Below are 21,818 nucleotides of genomic sequence, written 5' to 3'. Positions count from 1 at the left end.
AGGATTTAGCGTGTCAGGAATGAGCCCCACAGTCGCTGCTGTGTTTGCCCATGGGTGGGACTGGTAGCACCACGTCCCTTGCTGTGTTGGAGCTCAGCCTGACCGCAGCCTGCTTGGCGGGACTTTGACCACTTGCCAAGATGTGACCATCTTCCTCTTCTAGGCTATTCCCCTCAAGGGCCACTTCTCCAGCAAGTGAATTTTCTCCTGACAATAGTGCTCCCTTCCCAGCTTCCTTTCCTCTTCATGGGTCTCTAAACTGAGATCTAGCACAGCTCCTGAACTGGATTCCTCTAAGCCAGGAGGATAGCTGGTGACATAAATTGTGACAAGTTAAAGGAAACTTTGAGAATAGTGTTAATGTTATTAACCTAATATCTTATATGCCAGATCTAATTCTTACGTAGAATAGAAGCTAGCATCTTTTTTCCCTGCAGCCAGGTATTATTGAAGACTTGTGTTTGTTTAGTATTTTGTTTTAAACTATTTTCCTGTATTTTATTTCATTTGATCTGTTAAATATCTGAGAGGTAACCAATGCAAGTTTTATTGCACATATTTTATAGATAACGTCTTGAAGCCCCACTTTTCTTATCAAACTTCCAGGATACATAGTCAGTGGCAGAGCTGGTACTAGAATCCAGAGTGTTTTTTTGCCCTGTGCTAGTATTTACCAACCAAATAGTTCTCAAACCTTCTAGAGATTACAGAAGGGTTCCTGCAGTTCAGTTCTATAGAGATGCCTAATACTATTTCTATTTTAAAAAATCAATCAATATATTTATTTTTCCTTTAAAACAAAACATGTTGAGAGCCTGTGAATGTGTATTTGGTGAATTTGCCAGGTGTTAGTAGAGATCAGGGGAGCATGCTCATGATTCCAGTACTTGATTGATCACTCAGCTGAACCCCACAAGCCACAGTATTGGTTTCGAGCATTACATGTTTTCTGGTTTTGAAAATTCTTAGTCATATGATATTTAACTAATGCCATAATGGATGACTGTTTAAATACTATAAACATAAGGGTCACTGAAGTTTAAATTCAGGGTGCTATGAAGAACATACAATTAATGATGATTCAAATAATGATTCTGCAGACTCACCCAGTGAATCTTTACCAGGTCTTGGTCCTGTATTTGGCTTATTAAAACTTCTCTATAGCACATCAGGATGGCCATAGAACTTCAAAATTAATGCTAACCAGAGAAAATTGAGTAATAATTATATCCAGTTTAGTTTTTTTATTTATTGAAAATAGGCAACTTGGGCCTGGAATGTTATTTGTTGAGAAATGTATGCCAATAACTGCCTGAAATCTTCTCTTCAATACGTAGAAATAAAATATGAAAATTATAAAAACCAGTTTTTTAAAAGTTCAAAAATACTGTAAGTTGTAACAGAGAAATTTTGGTCTTTATATTTTATACATCAGGCTTTGTTTGGGTCTGATTATATGATGTTTGGTGTTAACTCATGAGTTTTCCTACGCAATCAGTTTAAAGGAAATTAAATAGCATGTGTCATGTTAAATAGGACCAAGTCAAAAACTTAACTATATAACCTAAATCCTGTATTATTAAATGCATAAATAAGTTCTCAGGAAAGCAAGAGAATCTCCTGGAACCGAAACCAAACAGGCACAACAAACCTAGAATAATAAGTAAATAAGTGATGCCCTGGCTACCCTGGTCAGGGCAGGGAGGTTACAAGGTGACACAGGACCATAGGCGCATAGAGGCTAGTAGTTGGAACTGAGGCCCCACTGAAAGCCCTCAGCAAAATGGCAAACTTTTTTTAACACACGCATACACACCCCTTGCCCATTGATGGAGGAAGACTGTCAGCCTTGGCTCTGGGCAGAAGAGTTCATCCTGAGAGTTCATCCACAGGCCTTTACCTTCCCCTCCCAGGAGTTGGGGTTCAATATTTACTACCTGTGTTGATGGGAAACCCAAGCCAAGAAATTAGCATAAAAGTTGTTTCAAAGAATTATGTATCATTTCATCTTTTTTTTTTTTTTTTTTTTTGGTGAGGAAGATCAGCCCTGAGCTAACATCTGATGCCAGTCCTCCTCTTTTTTGGCTGAGGAAGATTGGCCCTGGGCTAACATCTGTGCCCCTCTTCCTCTAATTTATATGGGACGCTGCCACAGCATGGCTTGACAAGCGGTGCATTGGTCCACGCCGGGATCCGAGCTTGCGAACCCCAGGCCACTGAAGCGGAGCGCGCGCACTTAACTGCTATGCCAGCAGGCTGGCCCCTCATTTCGTCATTTTAACCTAATGTATAATACTTTTAGGTAAATTTTAATTAAAAATGGTTTATATAAATATATAATTAAGGTTGGTTTTAGAAAGTTGATTTAATATAATTTAAGATGGATAATACATATAAATTTTTGACCTAGTCCTATTAACTATGACATGTTGTTTAACTGCCTTTATTTTTTAATTTTTTTTTGGTGTGGAAAATTGGCCCTAAGCTAACATCTGTTGCCAATCTTCCTCTATTTTGCTTGAGGAAGATGGTCCCTGAGCTAACATCTGTGCCAGTCTTCCTCTACTTTGTATGTGGGATGCCGCCACAGCATGGCTTGATGAGCGGTGTGTAGGTCCATGCCCAGGATCCAAACCCACAAACCCCGGGCCGCTGAAGCAGAGCAGGCGAACTTAACTGCTATGCCACTGGGCCAGGCCTGAATTGCCTTTAAATTAACTGTGTGAGAAAACTCAGGATGTATCAACAAACATTATATAAGTGGGCCTAAACGAAACCTGATTTCATTTTATACTAGCTTTTCTACATTTTAAACTTACATTGTTTCTTAGTAATTTGATATTAGTTTAGTTCTTAAAGTGTTATCCTTTTAAAGCCAAGGATAAATAACATAGTCTGTTCTATTTTAGCTACCTTTTCTGTGAGTTTTTACAGAGATCTAATATTTTAGTCTATCTATAGTTAATTTTGTAAGACGATTAAAAAGAATGAGTCTAAATTTTTCTCTGTATTCTAATTCAGTTATTCTAAAGCAATTTATACAATAATATTACCCATACCTATTTTTTTTTAATACTTTGTTAAATTCTTATCTATAATTAGACATATTTTTGGACTTTTTGATTGTAAGCTTGTAGCACCTGGAATCACTGCTCTTTTCTTTTTTAATTTTCTTTTTAGTTTTTTGTAGTCTATGATTTCCCCTGGACATTTCTCCATAGATGTGATCTCATCCACTTTCTATCATTTAGGGATTTCTCAGCATTGCTGGTCTGCTGGTAGCACTCTTGTCTTCTAGCATAGCTAATTCACTCAGGTAACTCTTGGTGAGCACCTGTTGTGTGCTGGGTGCTGTTGCAGCTGCTAAGGACAGTGCACATTGATAGACTGATTATTTAGTATATATTTTTTCTGTCTTCTGTGGTAAGAAAAAGTGTGTGTTTAATCCGTCATCCTCGAACCAACGTCCCTGATTCCTTTTTCTCTCTGCATGTTAACTTTACTGGCACTTTATCTGGAATATAGTAGTAATTCAGTTATTTTTCAATTTGGGGGCATTCTTTGGCCTTTTTTCCAGATCTGGGAAGCTTTCCCTGCTTGAATTGGCTCTGATTTCATTGACAAATATGGGCCCCCAGTCTTTCCTTTTGGCCATTCCTCTTTAGCTTTGCTCTTTTGGCCTCTCATGGCCTTAATGTTGTTTAAAGAAGATCTTTTCCAATCTAGTGTTCAGAAACTCTTTCTTGAGATTCCAAGATGAGTTCTACAAATGTACAAGTCCTTCCTGAATGCATCTGTATTCCAGGATCCTCAATGTTTAATTTTCCAGTGTCTTATTTGGCTTGCATGAAGCATACTCACGAGGCTGATGATTTTGGCCGATTCTCCTGTGTATCTTGACTTCTATCAGTTTTTCATTTATATTTTAATTTTAACTTAAACAATTTTATAGAAAGTCAGTTAACCTCATTTTGTATTTTATGTCATTCCAAATTACCTGTCAACATTTGTACTTGGATTATTATGTAATTATAATTAGTGTGTGCATATATTTTATGTCCTTCTTACCTTAATAATTTATTTGGTGTATGTAAATTTTCTTGTGCCAGAAAAAATTGTCCAGGACTTGGAAATGGGAAGAGGAGATCCTGGGTGTTCTATTAGTGGAGTCCTGGGCATTGTCTAGTGGACCCTGGGGATTATCTGATCCTACAGAGATATACTCCTTTGGCTGATTTCATATTGGCTTGGCTATTTTACATCTGCTTAGGGTTAGAGTTAACTTGTAGGAAACTGAGAGCAGTGCAAATGCATTTTGTCTGATAGAGATATAATTGATTTCCTCCCTCTATAAAAGTCCCAGACATTTCGTTTGATTGTCCAATAGGATATTATCCAGTTTTGCATCTATTAGCAAATTGATTTTAGCATTTCTGATTGTCTGTGTATATCTGTATTCTTCAAATTCTCCTTTGACCTGATTTTACCAAAAATTAAAGCCATGTGACTCTGCTGCTAAAGGATGTGAACAACGGAAAAGGACTAGAGTGCTCAGAGGGGAGCTGCAGTCAGCAAGCAACAGTAACACTTGCAGTGGGCTAAAGTAGAGAATGTGGGTCCTGGTGGTTGAGAGTCAGGTAAATACTTAAAGCGTCTACCAAGGTACAGGCTACACAGACACCTCACTCAAAACTAGATCCTGCCTAGGGGCTGGCCTCGTGGCTTAGCGGTTGGGTACACACACTCCGTTACTGGTGGCCCGGGTTTGGATCCTGGGCGGGCACCGATGCACCGCTTCTCCGGCTGTGCTGAGGCTGCGTCCCACATACAGCAACTAGAAGGATGTGCAGTTATGACATAGAACTATCTACTGGGGCTTTGGGGAAAAAAAAGGAGGAGGATTGGCAATAGATGTTAGCTCGGGGCTGATCTTCCTCACAAAAAACAAAAACAAAAAAAACCACTAGATCCTGCCTATCTAGATCCACTGTCACCAGAGGCAGGAGATGATAAAGAGAACAAGCAAGACAAAAACTCTTAAATATAAAGATGAACAGGGACTCAGAAGATGACTGGGCATTTGGGAAAAGCCAAATGTGAGATGTTCCAAACTCAATGTATTACTCACAGTTAATAAGCAAAGAGAAGATTTCAGGGAGATTTTAAAATATTTGATCTAGCATTTTGAATATTTTTTGGCAGAAGGAGTTAAGGATATCTTGTCCTCAATATTGCCAGAACTACTGAGTCATTCTGATTAAAAAAAAAATTAAGTCCAGACTGTTTCCAAGATATTTCTACCAGACTTCAAAGAACGGATAACTCTAGTTTCACACAGATTTGTCCGGAGATTTGAAGATGGAATACTCACAGTTTTATTTTATGAGACAAATATAATCTTGATACTGAAAGCAAGCAAGGATAGTATGAGAAAGGAACATTATAGGTCATTCTTATTCATGAATACTTGAGAATCAGAAAATATTAAGCTTAATCCAGCCATGTACACAAAAAAACATCATCAAATAAATTTATTTCAGGTATGCAAGATTGGTTTAACATTAGAAAATTTATGATTGTAATTCATATTAGAGAGTAAATGAGAAAAAAATCAAGTGAGCACCTCAAAAGAGATAAATACCTTCACTAAAATTAATAACCATTCATGATTAAAAAGCAAACTAAGAACTAAAGGGAACTTTCTTAACCTGATAATGGATATCTACCCTAAGCCTACAACTGATATTGTACTTAATGGTAAAATGTTAAATGTATTTACTTTAAAATTGGGCTGCCATCTTAGATACTTTTATTTCTAATAATAAATAACACTGTAGTAGAGTTCTTTACCAGTACAGTTAGACAAGAAAAGGAAATATTGAAAGAAAAAACAAAATGTTCATTATTAACAGATGATATTGTCTATTGAAAAAATCCTATAGAATCTAAAGATAAATTATTGATTCAACAAGGAAGCTGGATATAGGATTAATATAGAAAAATCAATAAATAACAGCAACAAATAAAATCTTACTAAAAGTACCTTTTATAATAGCAAGACAGCCTAAGATATGTTGAAATAAATCTAACAAATGATATGTGAAACTTGTATGGAAATAATTTATGGAAACAAAAAATCTTACTGAAAGTTGTTAAAGAACACTTAAATAAATGAATAGATATTCTATGTTTATGAATTTCTTTTTATGGTAAAAACATCAGTTCTCAAATTGGTCTTTACAGTCAATGCAATGCTAATAAAAATTCCAAGAGGTTACCTTATGGAATGTGACAAGCAGATAGTAAAATTCTTATAGAAGAGCAGAGAGCCAAGATAGCCAAAGCAATTTTGAAGAACAAGGTGATGGAACTTACTCTATCAAGTATTTAAAAAGGAGCAAAGGAGTTGAATAGACATTTCTTAGAAGAAAAACAAATGGCCAATAAGCACCTGAAAAGATCTCAACATCACTAGTCATTAGGGAAATGCAAATCAAAAGCACAGTAAGATAGTTCTTCACACCCATTAGGATGGCTGCCAGCAAAAAACCCCAGAAAATAACAAGTATTGGTGAGGATATAGAGAAATTGGGACTCTTGTGCACTGTTGGTGGGAATGTAAAATGGCGCAGATGCTACGGAAAACAGTATGGTGGTTGCTCAAAAAATTAAAAATAGAATTACCATATGATCCAGCAATTCCACTTCTGGGTGTATACACAAAAGAATTGAAAGCAAGGACTCCACAGATATTTATACACTCATTTTTGTGACAGTATTATCTACAATAGCCAAAAGGTGGAAGCAACCCAAGTATTCATCAGCAGATTAGTAGATAAACAAAATGTGGTATATACATACAATGGAATATTATGTAGCCTTAAAAAAGAAGGAAATTCTGACACATGCTACAACATGGATGAACCTTGAGAGCATTATGCTAAGTGAAATAAGTCAGACACAACAAGACAAATTCTGTTTGATTCCACTTATATGAGGTACCTAGAGTAATCATTCACAAAGACAGAAAGTAAAGTGGTGGGTGCCCAGGGGCTGGGGACAGGGGGAATGGGGAATTATAGTTTAATGGATGCAAAGTTTCAGTTGGAGAATATGGAGATGGACTGTGGTGATGGTAGCACAACAATGTGAATGGACTTAATGCTATAGAACTGTACATTGTATGCTTAAAAATGGTTAAAATGGTAAATTTTATGTTATATATATTTTACCACAATCAAAAAAAAAAGTCAATAAACGATGAACATGGCAGTTCAAATTGGTGGTTACCTTTGGGCAGGTTGGTGCAGAAGGTCGGTGCAGTTGGGAGGGCCACATGGGTGCCCCAGTGGTCGTGGTCATGTTCCTTTAAGTTGAGTGGTATATCCACAGGTATTTAATAGACATACAAAGCTAAACAGGGTACTTTCATTGTTTAAAAATAGAAGGGAAAAAAGGTGATTTATTTCTTGGTAATGGGCTTACATTAACCAAACAGAGGCTGATCTGTAAAACCAAAATGCCAATTTATTGATTTTTTTTTTGTGTGTGTGTGTGTGAGGAAGATCAGCCCTGAGCTAACATCCGTGCTAATCCTCCTCTTTTTGCTGAGGAAGACCGGCTCTGAGCTAACATCTATTGCCAATCCTCCTCCTTTTTCCCCCCAAAGCCCCAGTAGATAGTTGTATGTCATAGTTGCACATCCTTCTAGTTGCTGTATGTGGAACGTGGCCTCAGCATGGCCAGAGAAGCAGTGTGTCGGTGCTCGCCCGGGATCCGAACCCGGGCCACCAGTAGCGGAGCGCACGCACTTAACTGCTAAGCCATGGGCTGGCCCTGATTTATTGATTTTCAATGGAAAACTATAAAATACTCATACATACGTGCACACCTACCTACCCAAAGTAGCTGTTACTGAGAGCCAGAGGGAATGTGGAAATCAGGGAGATGGGCCTAATGCAGCTAATGGAGGGATTGGGCTGGAGCAGGGCGGACAGCCTTGAGCTTGTCATGTGTATTTTGTTCACTGTCATAGGATAGCTTTTTTGTGGTGTTTTGGAATTCCTAGTACTTTTTGTATAAATGTACTCTTTGCCACATAAGCAATTATTATGTGGCATTGCTTTATATTATATTCTACATCTTAATATCTTGTACATTTCACTACAGTAATGTAATAAATAATAACTCTAATGATCTTTCTTTGTTGTGTCTTTACTGGGGCTTGTGCCTGGGGTTTTGTTTTTGCCTGAGGAAGATCAGCCCTGAGCTAACATCCCATGGCAATCCACCTCTTTCTGCTGAGGAAGATTGGCCCTGGGCTAACATCTGTTCCCATCTTCCTCTACTTTGTATGGGACACCGCCACAGCATGGCTTGACAAGAGGTGCATCCGTGCATGCTCGGGATCCGAACCTGCGAACCCAGGGCTGCCAAAGTGGAGGGTGCGCACTTAACCGCTATGCAACTGGGCTGGCCCTGTGCCTGGGTGTTTTATGAAATGAATAATAAGGTGTTCGCTACGATGTTCTATTGTGTTACATTTCTTACAGGACTGAGCATTTGACCGCAGCATGAGCTTGCTATTATGAAATTGAAAATTAATGTTCTAGTAAAAGAAGCTTTTATATATTTTGCTTTGGTTCCTTTACTAAAATTATAGGTTTATCTTAAGTCTGTTTTAAGCCTTCTCCCCCACCTCCCTATTTCTACATCATCTGTCTGTTGTGTCTTATTTCTGTTGTGTGGGGAGGTGGAAAGCACCGGCTCCGACAGCTGACAGACCTGAATTTACTGTGAGTTTTGGAGCCCTGAACAGGTGACTATACGCAGATTATTTAACGTTTTTGGGTGTGAGCTTCCTCATTTATAATAAAATTTACCTTTATTGTGAGGATTCAGTGAGTACATATAAAGCAACTAGTAGAGCTCTGCAAATGTTAGTTCTTATCTCTTCTCTTCCATGAAGCTTATAGCTAAAGAATTGTTAGAACAGACTGAGAAGAAAAGATCCTTACTGGATAACCATTCAGTTATTTTAATGTGATGCAGTATACTGAGAAATATTTTTTTTCCAAATTTAGAATTATGTTTAAAAATTTAGATAAGTCCCTGCAGGCTTTTTACAATTCCGTTCTCTCATTTACATGTTGGAAACTTGCTGTGTTAATTTACTTGGACTCTGGAGAGTTTTTATTTATTTGATATCATGAGAAATTTCTGCCCATAAATTTGAATACAGTGAACATCTTAGTTCGGTGAACCAGCAGTATTAGTGTTATTTTAACTTTTCCAAAAATACTTTCTTTTTGTCAAGTTTTAATAACTTCGGCATCTTATAGTTTTAAATTTTCCATCTTGTATAGACTACATTAAATAAGTATACATATAATAGACTGCAGAAAATATTAATATTAAAAAACATTTCACTACAGAGCTTAACAGAGCTTTCTATAAAGCTGTTTTCTTTGACTTGGGACCAAAACTCTTGTTGTCTGTACTCTTATTGATTACTTTGGAGCAAAGGAGGAAATGTTTGACACTCTCTAGAGATGCTTGTTTGTAGTTTTTTCATGGTTTAAAATAATTAATACTTGCCTTTATTTTCTGTTCTCGATTAGTGCTTCTCTTGCTCTTCCCCAGATGACTGCATGTATGTTTGGTGCAGTCTTGATGTCATGCTGAGCAAACCTTATCTTAATGTTACTAAGAGACCCTTTTTGTTAGATGAAAACAATGGCTTGATATTTGTTTTAAATGTTTCTTGAATGTAGAAAATTTTCCCAGGCTTTCCTGATGGGTGGAGACATAGTATATAAAGTGGTGTTTACATATCTTCCAAGAGGTCAAGATATCCAGGCAAAATCTTGTTTAAATGTTCATTGCCATAGAAACACACCAGCTTATTGTTAGAGCTTTTGTAAGTACATTGTAATTTTCACTTCACTGATGTTCAGTACAGAGCAATTAAATGTATAATTGACCAGCACAAAAATTTCAAAAAGCAATTATAACTATTTTAGTGTTTTAGACTTTACTCATTTAGTACTTACTTAAATCTAAAATCTATGAGTCTATGTGTATTTAGTCTTTACTAGTTTATTTAATCTAATTTAAACTGTTATAATGTTGAGATAGTTGTAATTTCCAAAATAATACTGGTATGAAACTAGTGTAATTAATTATATAGCTTACTTTTCTTAAAAACAATATGATGTTTCATTGGTAGAAAGAAAATACTTTGTTTCAATGGTGTTTTTTACTAATACACTGAGTGCCTATTGCACTATGATTTTAATAAAAGGGATGGAGTTTCCTTAAAGTAACTTAGATTTATGGTTTTTTGGAAGGGGTTAGGTTAAGTATTCACACTGGGGATAAAAATATTATAAAGTTCATGAAATCCTAGTAATATAGGACATAGTATAAGCATACAAAATTATCTGAAGGAAGTACAACTGTTGATGATAAGTAGAAGTTCTTATAATTCTGTGATGTTATATTCAGAAGACTTTTCTTACTTTTTAAGATGAGCAGTGGAAACCTTCTTCACTCTGACAATGTTTTGCCACTTTGTTGTTTGCAGGGTTTTTCAGTAAGTTATTCTGACATCTGGCACATCTTTTAGCTTAGTGTATGCAAGAACGGAGTTGATAGGAACCTTCCCCCTTGGGGCTTCCTAGCTCCTGATTCTGACTCTTAATGGAAAAATGAGTAGTAGGCATATTTTTTTGCTTATATGCTGTCCTGCTGGTGATTAATGGTAGTGATAAAAGCTCTCACAATGCTTTTTATTACTTTGCATACAGAATCACATACAAAAGTTTAAAAACCTCACACATAACTTGCCATAAAACCTATACTCTTTAGGCTTTGTAATATTTTTATGATCTCAAGAAAGGTAATGATAATAGTTTATATATTTTTGACACTTATATGAGCCAGTCAATGTTAATTGAATTAACAAATGAAGTCTCTAATTACTTGTAGTCCCATCACCCCTCTTCTATCTTAGAGTTGTTGAAGGTAAAAAAATCTGCCACATTGCATTTAATGAACAAATTTGTTATGTGTTTTTCGATTGGTTTTACTAAAGATCATAAATGTGACAACTGATTTCAAGTTGGGCTGATTTTGTCTCATTTAATCACAAAGAGAGAATAAAATTAACAAAAGGAAAACATAACTGCGCTAGCCTCCTAGTGGATTAAATCAAATAACTGTAAGAAATAACTGTTATCTTCAGTATTTCATAAACAGCCATAATCATATTCAATAATTTTGATGGCTTGCTCTGTGGCAGCCTTTTCTGTTATTGTAATATTGCTAATTTACTCTTTTTTATTTAGATCGAGAGCTGAAAATGAGCGAATTTACTTTCATGAGTTATTTACTTTCAAAAGAAATATTGATCAATTTGAAATTGTGAACAGTTTATATGATTTAACAGAGGTTTTTTTTGGCTAAATGTTTCTTATTTGACTGCTTAAGCATGTGAATATACATTTTAGACATTTTTTCTTGATATTATCCTTATATCAATAATAGAAAAAGCATCCTTTTGGAATTATATAGCTTATTTCTTTTTAGAAAGACTGCTCTCATATAATTTTTTTTAACACATAGATGTATTTTTGGGACTTTGTTAAGTATATGTGGATAAATATGTGGATAGTTAACCCTAGTATCACTTTCAGACAGGGTCATACTTAGGTTACATTTTAAATACTGTCTGTTTTTCTTAATGAGAGAATGTACTTTTTCTTAATGTAAACAGAAGGGGGTAGTTTTTAAATTTAGTAGTAAATTTCTTCTTTTTGCCGAAGTAAGTTAGTGCTATAGCCTGTAAAATGAGAAGGTTACTTTAACCAAGCTGTTTTTCAAAGAATTTTATATCAAGGTTAAATTTAGAAAAATGACCAGAAAGTACTTGAGCGTACAGAAAGTACTTCTATCAGATTTTTTAGAAGCAGGCTATATATAGTCTTCTCTGACCAATATGGTAACCACTAACCATGTGTGGCTATATAAATTTAAAATTCAATAAAATTAAAAATTGGTTCTTCAGTCACAGTAGCCACATTCTAAGTGCTCAACAAACATGTATGGCTGGTTGCTATCATATTGGATAGCACAGAATAGAACATTTCCATCATCACAGAAAGTTCTATTGGATAGCGCTGTTCTATGTTATTGAATCGTAAATAATTTGTTTTCATTCGTCTGTAGTTATTTTGTGCACTATCTAAACAGCAGAAGAAAGAGCAAGCCCAACTTTAAAGATAGACTTGTGTAGCGCCTCAGTTGGTTTGAGAATGGTGCTAATGAGATTCGTCTTTTTCTTTTTCTTTTTTTTTTTTTTGGTGAGGAAGATCAGCCCCGAGCTAACATCCAATGCCAATCCTCCTCTTTTTTTTTGCCGAGGAAGACTGGCCCTGGGCTAACATCCATGCCCATCTTCCTCCACTTTATATGGGACGCCACCACAGCATGACTTCACAAGTGGTGCATTGGTGCACGCCCAGGATCCGAACCTGCGAACCCTGGGCTGCGGAAGCAGAATGCGTGCACTTAACCACTTACGCCACCGGGCCGGCCCCAAGATTCGTCTTTTATTATTTGTTGTTACAGTAATGCATCTGTTTCCCAGTTTCAGGCCCATACCTCTGTTAGCAAGTTATGACTAAGAGTGACTTGATCAGATTTGTGCTTTGAAAAGATCACATTCCCACTGTGATGTAGGCAACAGGTCAGAGAGAGACGAATGTGGATGTAGGACTACTAGCTAGGAGGCTAGGGAGTTGTTCAGGCAAGATGTATGTCGTGGCACTAGGAAGAGAAGTGGGTGAATTCGAGTTGCAACGACACAGTAGAATCAAAAACACTTGGTGTTTGACTGGACCAGGGTCCAGGGTGTGTGTGTGTGGGGTGCAGCAGGAAAGGAGGTGACAAGGATGTTTACGAAGTGTCTAGCAAAAACAGTAATGGTGCCATTTGTTGAAGTATGTGACACTGAAGGAGGAGCAGGTTTAGGGGATAAAATGATGAGTTTGATTTTAGAATTAAGTTTAAGGTACCTGTGAGATATCTAACAGGAGGTGGCAGTTGGGATGTGTGGATCTTGGCCTCAGTGGTAAGATTTGGAGTAAAGATATAAACTTCAGAGTCCTTGGCTACATGAGGAGGCAGGATTGCCTAGGGGAGGAACAGAGCAATCTGTCTGGTGAACCAGCTACATGAGAATCGATGGAGGTGCCACTTGGCTGGGACTCAGGAATTGGCAAGCCCCTTGGTAATTCTCATGCATGCTAAAGTTTGAGAGGCACTGATACAGCACGTGAAAGGATGAACATCTTAAATTGAGCCATGAGAGTAAAGGGATCTGAGATATTTTTCTTTATGGAATGCAAGAAATAAGAAAGGAGACAGAGAAACCAAGGGGTAGAGGAAGGAAGCTGAGGGGATGTGCAGGCTGCCCAGCTAGGTCCTACTAAGGGAGAGGTGAGATCTCCTGTAGTTTTGTGGTTCAATCTTTTAAATTGAAAATTAAAGAGAACATTAGTCTCATTACTTAAGTCATACTCATGCACTCTAGAAAATGTGGAAAATATAGAAGAGCACCAAATATATGTACAAGAAACATAGTTCCACGTAGCCATAATCCTAGAGATAGGGCAGTGCTTGTAGCTGCCCTTGCAGGGCTTGCTGTTACCTGCCACGATAGCACCCTTCCTGCTTCTGCTCAGGGGAGCCGCTGCACTCCCCTTCACAGCTCAGCCCTCAGGCATGCATCAGCTGGTCAGGTTGTTGGGGACCCTTACGTCTCCCACCTGCCTACCGCTTGGGTGAGAGCGTTCACTGTTAGATTCTGGGAGTTTCTCATAGCCCTTAACCCAACCTGTGTGGGCCCTTGTTTGTTCTTCTCCAGAAAGCCATGTTAGCTTCTCACCATGTCACCCAAAGCTGTCCAGAACCGCGGAGGGTCTGAAGTTTTACCGTACTTGCAAGCTGACAAATTAGTCTGCCGGATTTGTGAATGTTGGTTGTAGACATGAGACTCCTGGATCAGAGACAAAGGACTTCATTACTCACAGCACGGCAAGCACATGAGCTTCCTGTTCCTGTCAGCTCCCCAGGACCCACAGCTCCATGGCGGGGATGTGGCCCGGGTAGAGGCTGTCCCCACAGTGGGCTCATGTCTGCAGCTGAGGAGACCCGAACTTAGGGAACCCACGTTATTTACAATGGGCTGCAAGCAAACCTGCCTGCCCTTTGCTCTGTAGGGGTCGTGATCTTTCTCATACCAGATAGTAAACAGACCTGCTTCTGCTTCAGAGAGACGCTGTTTCTGTCTTCCACGGCTGTGTGCTACACTAACATCCTGGAAAAAACAATCCAGAACAAGGACTGTCCCTGCCTCTGCTTGTGAGATGTGCAGAAATGGGAGAGACCTATGGAGCACTGTCTCCCAATACAGAGAAACATATTTGAAGAAAAACAAATATAACTGCTAAGAAATATTTCTTACCAAAATATCAGAGGAAGTGTTTAAATCTTATGGTGATTAATTCCCCAACACTTATTATTCTCCTAACATTTATGTTTACTTGTTATGTTATTATAATTGTTTAATATAATAATTATAACACGTTATTTCAACACTTTTTTTTGGACAGCAGGTCTTAAATAGTTCCAAGGAGCACTATTGTCTAGCTCATATATTATGACACTATTATAGTGTTTAGCTGATATATCATACTGCTTATGACACATATGTTATGTGTTTTGGGAGCCCTGATATTCTTAATATTCCTCCTGGTCCGAGGCAGGCAGGACTTGGGCTCAAGTCAGAGGCAGGAAAAGACAAAGCTGAGAGGGTATAACTCATATATACCAGAGCACTTACTCTTTTTATTTTATGTATGGGCTTTCCACATAATATTTAATGTGTAATAAAAAGATTCTTGCTTAGAAAAGAAAAGATTATTGCTTAGAAAGAGAGAAAGAAAGAAAAAAATCACCATTAGAAGGTGGTGGGCATGTTTTGGTATCCCGACTGGTTTCAAAGTTGTGCAATGCAGGTTCAGAGACTTCTCAGTAAAGCCGGAGTATGTTTTTAGTAGTGTGTTTTGTGACTGTTCATATTTCAGCTCACTTGAGTAATAGCTACTGTTAGATCCTGTGTGGTAAATAAAACACAAGTCTCATTCACTCTGGTTCACCAGCCTCCCTCGCTGTGAACACTTAAAGGGCGCTGACTCGTAGTTGAGGATGGATTTTCACCTGCCAAGACTGGACTAGTAGAAAAGGCCACTTCAACGCTGAGTCATCGTTTAGGGCTGGGAATACTCACCTGTGATTTAGGACATTCCCTTTCCTCTCTTGAATTTGAGAAACTGGGGTGCTGTTATTTAAGTGCAACCTTTTCCTTTAATTCAGAAATTAGAAAATGATATTTAGGGCAAAGTTGAAATAAGTGTATGTTTTGGATCTTTATTTATAACTCATATCTTTAAACTATTTTTAATGTGGAAGGAAAGATTACATGATTTATTGAGAAATGTGGATTTTTTTTGTTGTGTTAGATGTTGTAGATGAGTGCATTACGGTATAAAATATCATTATGAATCTTTAAGTTTAAGTACAGATTCGATCATTTGGTGACTTTTCAGAAATATAAGAAAGTCGTTTTGTTTTTTTGCCTTGTCCAATAGGTTTCAAGTTTAAAAGTGGCCTCTAGATTGGCCTTGAGGTCAGAATTCATTTTATATTTAAAACAAAATTGTGCATGATGTGATTATTATATTGCAGCCTCATGGATTGATGACAATTCTGTCTAATGTGAAGAAAGGAATGATAGATAATTGACAGAAATACTATCCATCTTAGTTTCTGATGTTGGATTACCATGAGGAGTTCTTGGGCTGTGCACTAGAGGGCTCTGGAGGCTGTGGGGATCTGTGGAGAACTGTGTTCTCTAGTAGATTGGTGCTTTGTGCTTTCACCACGTTGAATGTTCACTAAATTGGCTGTGTGCCTTAATCAGCCTTACATTCCCTAGTTTAGAATCACAGATAAAAATTAATCTGCTTTCTTGGTGGGAAGTGTTAGGAAAGTAATTAATTGTTTAAAATAGTTCTGCAAAATGTTTTTATGAAGAATTTTATTGGTACTTTCTTCAAAGCTTAGTGGTATTTTATATAATTTTGAAAAGTCACTCTAAACATTACAAACTATAAGCATTTAGTGTTTTTTGTCCTGCTAATAAATGTAAATTTCCTCCCTTTCCAAAGAATTTTTATACTTTCACATAGATAGAAACCTAATTGTTCATGAGATGAAATAAAATATTAAAATTGTATGTCTATTATATTTTTCAGGGAATCCGAGCCCGAATTTTAGAAACTCTGGTCATGCTTATTCTTCTTGCTTTACTTATTCTTGGGATAGTGTGGGTAGCCTCGGCGCTCATTGACAATGACGCTGCAAGCATGGAATCTTTATATGGTATGGACCGACTTGTTTAAACCAGTTTCTCTAATGGAGACTATAGTTTGAGGTGTAATTACACATTCACTTTTTAAGAGGTTTTAATTAAAAATTCTTTGTATAGTTAACCCTTGCTGTTAATTTACAGAATTAAGAAGTCTTTAGACATGTTTAAGAAAAGAGTGTTCCTGTGTGTCCTATACACAGAATGAGCAGGCAGCTTTTCAGTTTTTTGTTTTGTTTTGGTTTGGTTTTTTTTTGGTTAACTGGTTTCTGTTCTTAAAATTCTATGGAGGCTTTTTTCTCCCTTGGAACAGGTTTTACGAGAGAGTTACTTCCTGTTCTATTTTAGGTCTTTTTATTGTATAATTTAGAAATTATATGGTGTAGTAGACTCAAATAGGCAATTATGATGTTTACTATACATTAATTTATAGTCAGCCTATATCTTAATGTACGGTATTTTGGATTAACTAAAATATGTTTACATTTTTTTATAGATCTCTGGGAGTTTTACCTACCCTATTTATATTCTTGTATATCATTGATGGGATGTTTGTTACTTCTCTGTAAGTATTTTTCTAACTTAATATTGATGAGAAAGTAGAATTGTTCTATGTTCTAGAAAATTATGAGAAAGTTTCCTGATGAGATTCCTTAAGATCAGAGATTTTTAAAAAGTTGGCCCTTAACTTTTTTTATGTTCAAGAGAAATTTTGATAAACTGAAACCTTGAAATAATAATAAACCTTGTTCTCTAAGGAAAGCCTCTCCCACAGGGTTGGGGAGAGAGAGAGGTGTGTGTGCGTGTGCACACACCCCCTGTCACACAACACTAGATTCTACTTTTAAATGATGATAGAATTCTGTATGAGGAATTTGTGGTCTTCATTTCAAAATCTGTGTAGTTTTACTTGAGACATCACAACATATCTCAGGGATATTATAAGCAGATAAATATAGTTAAGAGGATTTAAGGTTATAGTTGTCACTTTTAGATATTCTTGTCTGGTTCTCAATTCCATTAGTACTTGAAATTTAATCTGTTCTTTAGTGGGTCTTCTTTAGTTTCATTTAAGTGAAAATACTTATTATTATTCAACATCTAGAGTCTTGCGTATCCTAAGCCTCTTTAGTCTTCATATGTCTTTCATTAAGTGCAGGCGTCCTCTTTAGCTGCTTCATTGATGACATGGAAGAGCCCTCTGACAAAACACTGAGAGAATCTAAATTTTCTTAAGATGGTGATCTTTGAGTTTGCTTTGTCTTTCTGACTAGCAGTTGTCCCACTCTGATGTGAGCTTTCTCTCTGTCAATGATCTTCTCGTTTCGCAGTGTGTACCCCAGTTGGCCTTTCCCGCATGTTCACAGTGATGGGCCAGTTGTTGGTGAAGCCAACAGTAAGTATGTCACTGTAAATCATTTTATTTGTTAAATAAATGTGTTTACATTTGAACATCTTTTAGCTTTCAAACTAGCATTCAGAAACATAAGAATATTTTTGTGGGTTTATGACCCAAATTGTTGTTGTTTTTATTTTAATCTTTTTCATCTTTGGAATCCAAATTTGTTTTTGCTTTTAAAATGCTACCTGTAGGCACTCAGGAAAAATTCCTCTAGCAAATTTTAAGACAAAATTTACACATATTTATAGGTATTTTATGTGTCTGTTATATCAAATAGTAACTCTATTATGTTTCAAAATTTACCACATATATTCTTTGATTTACAAAGCAGCTATGTTTTTGAGAATTTGTCTTATGTTATAGCTTGATTAATTGAATTATACTTTTCCCTTTAATCTCAGAAATACTATATCTTCATTTAAAAATTATTTTCAATTTGTAGTAATTCTAATGATTTGTCCCTAAGTTTCTTTGGCTTCACCCTGTTTTGTCAAATATTTAATAATATGAAAATACTTTTTAGCTACTTCTAGGGAATTTGTCACTGAAATGATTTTAATGGATCCTCATTGCCTACAAACTCAAGTCTAAACTACTCACACATTATAAGGCCTTTCACAACCCTCCCACACTGCATTTACCTCTAGCTGCCCCCTGCACTACTCCCCTCTCCGGTGACTCGAATTCTAGGCTGGCCCGCTGACGTGCTGTGCTCAGAACAGGCTCTTGGCTTTCGCTTACCCAAGCACGTCTAGGGTCTTTCTCCCGCCAGCGCCTCCTACTGCTCCAGCCGCCTGACAGCCTCCTTAAGGCCCAGCTCTGACATCAGCTGCGCTCACTACCTGTCTCTGAACCTATCTCACTTCTTCTTTAAGCTGAAATAATTAAGCTCCTTCCTCTGCATTTCACTTATTCCCCTTTGTCTGTATTTCACTAGTAGTCCCTATTATTAAATAATTATGGTTATATATTTTTCTTCCCTATCAGGGTGATTCATCAAGGGAAAAAACTGAGGAATATCATAATAGATATTCTTTTAGTAAATGCTTGCCTAATTTTGAAAGTTTTTTTTTTTTTAAATCAAAATCTCTTCATGTCTTCTTTTTAAATTAGATTTTTTAATTGCTGCATAAATACATACACACTCAAATCCAATACACATGCTATCAGATCTTGAAATTCACTTTCGTCTTAAAGAGATTTTGTGACACTGCATTCATTTAGTTTCTTCCTAATTCTCTGGGTTTTTTTTTTTTTTTTCATTTTCTGCCCCCTAAATATAGGCAAATGTTTAAAGTTCTGTCCTTGGTCTAAAGTTGCTCTGCTCTGTTCTCCTGACCACCTCTGCCACTTCCACATCACTTCTAAACATCTATTTCTAGTGAAAAAAAGACAAGTAAAACAAACTACAGTACATTTTAGGTGCTATAATTCAATACCCTGTGGAGCTGAAAACTCAACATCTATAAAACCGAACTGCTTATTTATCTCTTCTCCCCAAGCTAATTTTTCTCCCAAACTTGTCATTATTAACAATATCCTCAAAACTTTAATTATCTTTGCCTCTTTTCTTGTTCCTAATATCCAGTAATGATGGTTACTGTTGAGTAATTGAGTATATGCTATATGCTTGTGATAAATATTTTAAACACATAATTTCATTTATTCCTGATTACTAACCCATAAGTTAGATGGTAGTGTTCTTTTTTTATGGCTGAATTATCTGCAGTTCAGGGAGATTAAGTAGCTTGTACCAGATCACAGATCTGTGAGGATGGGGCAGGATTTGAACCGAGAGGCTTGTTTCAGAGCCTGGGCCCTGGACCACTGTTCTGTTCTCCATAAGCTCTAGTCGTCGAGCTGCTTGATTGCTGAGTGTACTTTGCATCTCTCCACCTCTGTATTTTGCTTGTAGTTTTCTCTGATTGAAATTCCTGTCCTCCTTTTGGTAAATTAAGCTATCAGGTCAGATGCTACTACCATCAAAAACACTTGCCAAAACTTGTTTTTTCCCCAAACTAGAAGTTGGGAATCTTTCTTCTTCTGAACTTTTGTAACATTTTATTTTAGCTTCAGTTATGACATTTATTTTAATCCTATAATTATTTCTTTGAATTCATCATATCTCTCCTGGATACTGGAATATAAGCCGTTTGAGGTCAAGGACTGTGTCAATACGTCAGACCCATATTTAGGTCTCTGTCAGCCCAGAGTTGTTAAGAGCATGGGTTTTGACGGCAGATAGCTTCTCTTTGCCAATCCTTTGTTTCTTGACATATTCCGAGATGGGGCTGATAATAGTCTATTTTTCATAGGGTTGTTGTAGAATCAAGGGGATGATGTACTTCACATACAATATCTGTGTGTCCCTCATTGTCACTCACTCTCACCCACACATACCTGTGGTAGTGAGTCATTCTTGGACAGTTTGCACAGTAAGAGGAAACCCTTTTGTATGTGTTAGACCTTCGGAAAAGTAGAAACTGTCAGTTGTGATCCAAGCAGTAGAAAGTGGTGAGAACATTGATGGGAAAGAAACCTCATATCATGGCCCACAAAGATAAGGTCTTTAATTTAATTATAAATTAGTTAAGATTAATTTATCTTAAGGATTTAATTTAGTCCTTTAGACTTAAAAACTATCCAGTTCAAATGTATGTCAATTTTGTGATAATCAGCTTTCGATGGGCTTAGTTATATACTAAAATATTTTTGCTTATTTTGTAAATAGAATAGTTTGAGCATTTTTATTTTAGATTCCTAGTAATTGGAATGATTATCTAAATTATAGGCCAGAGAGCCTAAACATTCTCATAAGCACTAGTTTTGTAATCTTGCGTTATTCAGTAGTTTGATCTTTCAACTTAGATTCTTGAAGACCTGGATGAACAAATTTATATTATTACCCTTGAGGAGGAAGCCCTCCAGAGACGACTAAATGGTATGTATATACTAACATATTTAGACCAGAATGAAAATTATTTAATTCAAAGAAGACAGATAATTGAAGGGGAAAAATACCAGCCTCTCAGTACCTTGTGCTGTTGCCTGAGATTAGGACTTCATAGTTACACGTGAACTTCCCAGTGAGGAAGGGTTTGCTGACGACTAGTGGCGTGTTGGTAAAGTTCCCATCTTTCCCTAATGGAAACTAGCTGTGACCTAGCGAGGTCAGTTCAGTGCTGAGACACTGCCACTAAGGTATGCCCCCCCCCCCAGGTCCTCGTGTGTTTTCACATCGTGACTTAGGGTCACTGACGCTTTGCGGGTTCGCATGTGGTTTTAGTGACTGTGATATCTCTCCTTCATTTCTCACCTATGAAATCCTTAATTTAAGGTGAAAAAAAAATAGTGTGTTTCTTGGATGCTAAGGTACCAAATTTGACTCTCTAAGTTGTACTTAAGAACTCTGTTGTTATTTGGGAATGCTGTTCATTATCAGCTGATAACCAAGTAAGCATATCAAAGATTTTAAAATTTAATTTTTAATTATTGATCATTTGTGGCTTCAAATGAAGAACTAGTGAAGAAAAGAGTAATAACGTAGTTTAACAGAGAAATGACATAGTTTGGGTAAATTTTCTTTTGATTTTACTTAAGTGATTTTCACCCTACACTCTTTTCTCTTACAAAGTATATATTTTTCTAATGTTGAAAACCCAACACCAAGATCAGATTATTAATAGCTGTCTGTATTTCAGAATCATAATTCAAGAGTAGGTATAAAATAGAAGGTTACTTTAAGTATGAAATATTGAGAAATAGGAAGAAATATACATACTTTCTTAAATTGCAAATAGCAAATTTAAATCATCAACCTAAAAGTGTTGATAACATTTGGAGTTTTGTTCTTAGATCAAAGAATTTCAGATTCTGTCAGTTCTAGAGAATTCTTGTCAGTAATATTGTGTACTTTGATATACT

General features: G+C 36.6%; 1 protein-coding gene across 3 annotated transcripts in view; it reads left to right on the top strand.

The window, feature by feature from the left end:
* Positions 1-21,818, top strand: part of LMBR1 (limb development membrane protein 1) — a 162,929-nt gene that overhangs the window by 82,779 nt on the left and 58,332 nt on the right. For all 3 annotated transcript variants that reach the window (XM_087433681.1, XM_087433676.1, XM_087433671.1), the window contains exons 6-9: positions 16,380-16,506; positions 16,989-17,057; positions 17,824-17,888; positions 20,763-20,835. In XM_087433681.1, the coding sequence (XP_087289807.1) occupies positions 16,380-16,506; positions 16,989-17,057; positions 17,824-17,888; positions 20,763-20,835 (334 nt within the window). The remainder of the gene's footprint in view (positions 1-16,379; positions 16,507-16,988; positions 17,058-17,823; positions 17,889-20,762; positions 20,836-21,818) is intronic.

Source organism: Ceratotherium simum, chromosome 1 (assembly GCF_057802395.1).
Source record: "Ceratotherium simum simum isolate JZ-2026a chromosome 1, ASM5780239v1, whole genome shotgun sequence".
Taxonomy (NCBI): Eukaryota; Metazoa; Chordata; class Mammalia; order Perissodactyla; family Rhinocerotidae; genus Ceratotherium; species Ceratotherium simum.
The sequence above is the reverse complement of the archived record's forward strand: the minus strand, read 5'-3'. Positions and strand labels throughout refer to the sequence as shown.